The sequence below is a fragment of the Crocodylus siamensis genome, chromosome 1 (genome assembly GCF_052110815.1).
Source record: "Crocodylus siamensis isolate JL-2025a chromosome 1, ASM5211081v1, whole genome shotgun sequence".
Lineage (NCBI taxonomy): Eukaryota > Metazoa > Chordata > Crocodylia > Crocodylidae > Crocodylus > Crocodylus siamensis.
The window spans coordinates 68872317-68878316 of record NC_143395.1 but is presented as its reverse complement, the minus strand read 5'-3'; the positions used below and the strand labels follow the sequence as shown (position 1 = coordinate 68878316).

At 47.6% G+C, this 6000-nt stretch overlaps 1 protein-coding gene across 7 annotated transcripts in view; it reads left to right on the top strand.

Annotated features, from left to right (window-relative positions):
- The first annotated feature begins 3041 nt into the window (after positions 1-3041).
- SYNCRIP (synaptotagmin binding cytoplasmic RNA interacting protein) overlaps positions 3042-6000 on the top strand; it is a 31890-nt gene continuing 28931 nt past the window's right edge. For 5 of the 7 annotated variants that reach the window (XM_090036055.1, XM_090036046.1, XM_090036036.1 and 2 more), the window contains exons 1-4: positions 3068-3228; positions 4135-4294; positions 5202-5320; positions 5481-5588. In XM_090036055.1, coding sequence (XP_089892181.1) covers positions 4147-4294; positions 5202-5320; positions 5481-5588 — 375 coding nt within the window. In that variant the 5' untranslated portion in view covers positions 3068-3228; positions 4135-4146. Of the gene's footprint in view, positions 3229-3620; positions 3814-4134; positions 4295-5201; positions 5321-5480; positions 5589-6000 lie in introns of those variants that run through there. The other 2 variants (XM_090036018.1, XM_090036064.1) reach the window with 2 other exon arrangements.

The following is a 6000-nucleotide window of genomic DNA, read 5'->3' as shown; positions in this document are numbered from 1 at the left end:
GTACTTAGCCTGTATGTTCTCTGAACAGAGGAATTCACTCTCCAACTTTATGAAGCTAGCACTTTTCCTCAACTCAAATGTGACTGGATAAGTAAACTTAAATTTCTATCATAAATAATGAACATTTTCAGAGGTATGAAGATGCCATGGCAGGAATCAGACTGAAACTGAACACAAGATTGATGCTATACTTAGTACCTGCAGTATGTTAATTCTTGAATTATTTGTTTTATAACTTAAATTATAAATCACTGAATCAGAGCACAAATGGGTCTTTCTAAAAATCTAAAATGATGATCAAATTCGATTCCTGTTTCAGTGTAGTTGTTTAGCATTCCATAACAGACTTCTGCAAGTCCTGTCTTGGGCCCTGATCTTGCAAATGACAAATGTGTTGTATGTTCCTCAAAGCACTGCTAATGTCAGTGGGATTCTATGCACAGTCTGTCTGCATGAAGTCAATTGCAGAATTGGAGCCTTAGGTTATGACACACAAAGCTAATGCACTTATTTTAGGAAAAAATACGTTTTTAGATGTATGAAATTAAGTTCTTGGTGCATCATCCCTGGAATGCCACTGCTATAGAATTAACACAGGATGCACACTTTTGATGTGGTTTTTTTGGGGGCATTTTCGGGAGCTGATTTCACTTTTCATAATTTTTTTTTTGTTTGTGTTCATTCTGTGATTTCATAGGCCTCATCTTGGACTATTTTCTTTTCTATTATAATACTATTCACACTAATAATTCAGTATTCAGAGGATTTGCCTGACAAAATTCAGCCCCTCATTGCAGAAACATTCACTGAGTCAAATACCAACATGCTATGTGCAGCTGTAAGCCTGGAAATTTCTGGGCCAAATTCATCCGTAATGAAAATAATGGTATAGGTTATTCAGAAAATGAATTTTACTGCCAAAGATATTACTGCTAGTCTTATTTAATAATGTTTCCTAATATATTTGGTGGAGAATGCTTAACTTCAATTTCCTTGTGAAAAGTGAGTTTAGAAATTGGAATTTATTTCTCAAGAGATCTATTTCCTGTGTGAATTCACAAATATCTGCTGACATCTTCTGAGAAGGTTAGTGGCAAAAGTTTGTTGGACTATTGTTAGCGTTACAGAACTAGTACACAGCTGACTGAGAGGGCTCTAATTCAGAGTTCGTAACTCGTGTTCCAGGTATAAGGTCAGATTCTACCCATAGAAACCTCTTGCATGCTTACGTTAAGCAATTTCATATGACATTTTCCCTGAAAACTGGCCTCAGAACACCCTGCTACTGAGTATTGATGTTACCCGTATGTAATGCTGGGGTTTGGGCCAAAAAACGGTCTTCCATTGAAACCAAAAATGTGCATGAAAAAGCTGAAGTTTTGATTTTGGAGAAAAAAAAAGATATGCATCAACTATACTAAATGCATTATTTTATCAATTTTAATTAAAACTGGTATTTCATTTACCAAAACCTGGGGTTTCAGAACTTTTTTTCTCCAGTATTATAGAAAAAAGAGTTGAAAAATGCATCTATTTAGAAGAATTTTTTTTTTTTTTTATAAACATGTTAACCATTCCTGGTTTGTAACCAGCTAATCTACAGTTGCATACATTTGTGGTTATAAAAAAAATCCCCAATTTTCAGATTTAAAAAAGTAACTGCAAATCTGTATTTTTCTGTGACTAAAATTAAACACCAGTATTTATAGTTATATTAGTGGCATTTTATTTTAATTGTGGGAAAATATGGATTGGGGGTTACTTTTTTAAATCTGAAAATTGGGGATTTATTAGAGAAAACCAGGATCCCTGGTTATCAGTTAGACTACGACACATTTTATTTTTTAAACTATCATTACTAACCAGAAGAAAAACTGCAGAAATATTTTGCTCTCTCAGGATTTGAATTTTTGTGGGATTCAAATGCTTATTTTATTCAAGTATGTGATGTCTTACTATGTATGTGATGTGGTAGTACAGGAGCACATTGGAAGTGGACTTGTGACCTAATTTACTGCACTTCACTAATTTAGCCTAAGAAATCTGGATGCTGCAGCAATGCAGAATTAAGCATCCAATAAATGTAGAATAATGCTGGATAGAGTCAATTAATATACTGCAACTATTGGTCTACAAACTCTTGCTGCATTTTGTGATGTGATCTTGTCACAGGAAAAGCAAGGCGATGTCCAGCTGGAGAGGAAGCCTGGGCAAAGGCTTGCTACCAGCTGGTGGCTCTGCAATGTCAGGGGCAGCCTGCTGACGGCGGTAGCGAGCGGGCCACCAGCCCCTGGATGTGCAAGCCCTATCCGCTACTTGGCAGCAGGAACAGGAAGCCTCACGCTGTGCTGCAGCTGCACCGTATCGGCCCACTGTTGCTCTTAGCTTCCCTTTAGCCTGGCGCACCTCCGCTCCCAGCGGCTTTCCCAGGACTGGAGCCCGCGCAGCGGGGACTCCCAGTAGGGCCCTGACCCCGCCAGGTGCCGCCGGGCGCCACGTGGCACATCTGAGGCGCCGAGCGCGGGCTCCCCGGGCACCTTGAGCCTCGCTCCGTTATGTCTCTATCGCCAAGAAGCAGAGCGCAGGGATGCCGCAGGCCCCTCCCAGGCGGGGGAGCCACACATGGGGCCCGGCCCGGCCCTCCCTTTGTCTGCGCGGCTTTGTCTCAGCGCGTGGGGGGGGGAATCCCCCCCGGGCCGCCCCTCCCCCGCACCTGCGCACAGCACAGGTGCAGGGGGCGGGGCTCACCAATAGCGCCCCCCGCCCCTCCCCTCCCCCTGACGCGGGCAGCCCCGTGGCGGCAGCCCGCGAGGCTGGGAGGCGTCCCCGGGGCGCACGAGGCGCCGCGAGCTCGCGTTCTGCCGCCGGCGCCGCGGGGGCGGAGCCAGGCGCGACGTCGCTGCGCTACGCGGCCCGGCGGGGGGCGGGGCCCGGCGATAACCCTTGCGGAGCTGCCTGGGAGACCCCGGCGCTGGGGCTGCGCCAGCGAGCGCGAGTGAGCGCGGCGCCGCCTCCCTCGCGCTCCCCCGCCCCTCGCGCTCCCGCCCCCCCTCCGAGTGGAAGGGGCCGGGGCTGGTGCCAGCAGCGGCGTGAGCGCTCGAGCGGCCGCCATTTTACGCCCGCTCCAGCACCCTACCCGGACGCGCCAAGGGGCCGCGCCGCCGCCGCCGAGCCCAGCCGCCCGCCGCGCCCCGAGCCCCGAGCCGGCTCCCAGCCCCGCGCGCGCAGGTCAGCGCCGGCCGGCGGCGAAGGGCGGGCTGGGGCGGGCCGGGGCGAGCGGCGGCGGTTGCTGCCTGCAGAGCGGGACCGAGGCCGGGAGCCGCGTGCGCGGGGCCGGGACCGGGGCTGAGGCCGGGCGCGGCGTTAGGCCCGGGCGGGCCGCGTGGACCGGCGCATTGTCCCGCCGGCTCCATTCATTGGGCGGGCGGTGCCGGCGCCGTGCCCGGGGCACGTCCCGGGGGCGGGGGGCGGCGGGCGGCATTGTGTGGGCGGGCGGCGGGCCCCGGGCCGGGCCGGGCCGGGCTGCGGGGGGAGGGGGCCGGCGGGCCCCGGAGGAAGTTGTAGGACAGCAGAGCACGTGTTTGCAGCGCGCTCATGGCCGCCGCCACGCTGGGTGCGGACGGGGCAGCGCTTTGTTCGCGCCCCCCGGGCCGGCCGCGCTGGAGGCGGAGGCCGCGGCGGTGTCAGTGACGGCTGCTGCATGTGGCAGGGCGGCTGTGCCTCCTCCTCCCTCCCCCACCCCCGCCATTGGCTTCTTGCTCCATCTCGAACTTGTTGGGCGCTGCTCAGGGAGTGTTAGGGCGCGGAGAGGCGGTGAGTCAGTGTCTGGCTGCGTTGTGCAAAGCCCTGCAGGGAAGGCTCCCCCACCCCCGCCGGGCACCCGCGTCGTTCGGGGCTTCCTTTGTGCTCGGGGCTTCTTCAGAGACTGCTTGCTTTGCCTTGCCTTTCTTTTTTTTTTCCTTTCCTTTTCTTCTTGTGGCTCTCCTGGGCTCCGCAGCGGCGTTGGCAGGGTAGGGGCCCAAGCACCAGCTCCGTGCAGGCAGGCGGAGAGCAGGCAGTTGCATGTGCTGTCACTTGCTGACCTCCCATGACAAGATTTCTAGCTTAATTGTGATGCTTATTGCGTTCGAACAGATATCTGGCAACATGGCTACTGAACATGTTAATGGGAATGGTACTGAAGAGCCCATGGACACTTCTGCTGCAGTTACCCATTCTGAGCATTTCCAGACATTGCTTGATGCTGGTTTACCACAGAAAGTTGCTGAAAAACTAGACGAAATTTACGTTGCAGGTAAGATGCAAAAACTTGCAAAATCATACTTTGGATCTTTTCATTGGAATCCGCTGGCTTTGGTCTAAAATAGCAACTTTTTGTGGTTTCCAAAAGTATGGGGACTGCAGTCATGTCTGTTAGTGTTGATTTGCTGATTTTTTTTTTCTTTCTCATTTTTTCTTTTTTCTTTTTTTTTAAACTTACCTAGTGTTACCAGAGTGTCTGGGGCCAGGTTATGAAAGTCACTTGGAGTGGGTGGTGGGGGCAAGGTAGGACAGGAGAGGGTGCACAAGACCATAGCAACAGCTGGCAGAGGCACAGCTGTCTGTTCTTCATGACAGCAGGTGATGTGCTTAGTGTATTTTATAGTAGCTTTAAGCAACTTAGAGTAATTGAGGAACTGGTAGTATTCTCCTTTAGTTGTTGAGGCTGTTCTGTGATTTGGTATTTTGACTTAGGAGTGTACAGGAGGTGCTGTCTCTCTCTGGCATTGTATAGTTCTGGTTTTTTCTTTCTTTTGAAGCTCAATTCTTGGATTCTGGTAGTAATTTTGAGTGTTTCAGTTTGTTCAGTCTTTATGCTCCTTTACCTAAAAAGTCAAATTTTGATACCTTGTTACCTTTAGTTCTATATGATGAAAATAAATATAGCCATTTCACTAGATGCCATGTAATATTGCAAAAAAAAGTCATAAAAAATCATTTGACAGAATATCTATTTTAAGGGTTTTATTTTTGATGGAGAAAAATTGAGCATTTTTCATCACGTTTTGAGTATTTGTGAAGGAGGAACAGTAGATACAGCTTCTTGAACAAGTAAAATGGATTGTGTTACTAAATGATCCAACATCACTAAAATGTAATGAATATGGTTAAACAAAAATTGTTTCTCAAATATAATTAGCAAAAATTTTGCTTTTCCCTAGGGCTAGTTGCACACAGTGATCTAGATGAAAGAGCTATTGAAGCTTTAAAGGAATTTAATGAAGAAGGTGCATTGGCAGTGCTTCAACAGTTTAAAGACAGTGATCTCTCACATGTTCAGGTAATGTTAAGCAATTTAGCATGTAAATGTAGGGGAAACAAACTGCTACTAGATGGTCAAAGCTTGAGCAGTTACAGCCAGAGCTCTTTTTTGATGCATAGAACTTGTACAGTTAGGATAAACTGATTGCTTCAAAACAAAGTTGGCTCTGCTTTTTCAGAACAAAAGTGCCTTTTTATGTGGAGTCATGAAGACGTACAGGCAGAGAGAGAAACAGGGGACCAAGGTGGCAGATTCTAGCAAAGGACCAGATGAGGCCAAAATTAAGGTATGTGCCTGAAGGTGTAAGATAATATGGTAAATATAAATTTCATTTTTTTTTCCAAATAAGCCAGAGCTTACTCTCTGTAACTGTCTTGCCAGGTATTTCTAGTTCAGATCACTCGAGCCTATTAGAATCTTATTTGCGCTGTTCCAGAAATTTTGAAATTCCTTTTTCAAAAAATAGTAACAATTTCTTCAGATGAAATATGCATGCTTATTTATTGCAGTTACCTAAAATAGTACTAACACTCAGGTTAAGCAACTTGCCAAAAAGGTGTCTTATACACTGAGGTATCTTTGTCTCAGGCTAAAAAAAAATAAAAATCCTGTGCCTTAGTCTTATACAATTGGGAGTGAAAGTTTTAGTGCAAGATCTTGACTGGTACCACAGAAAAACAGGATATCTCTGGCATATC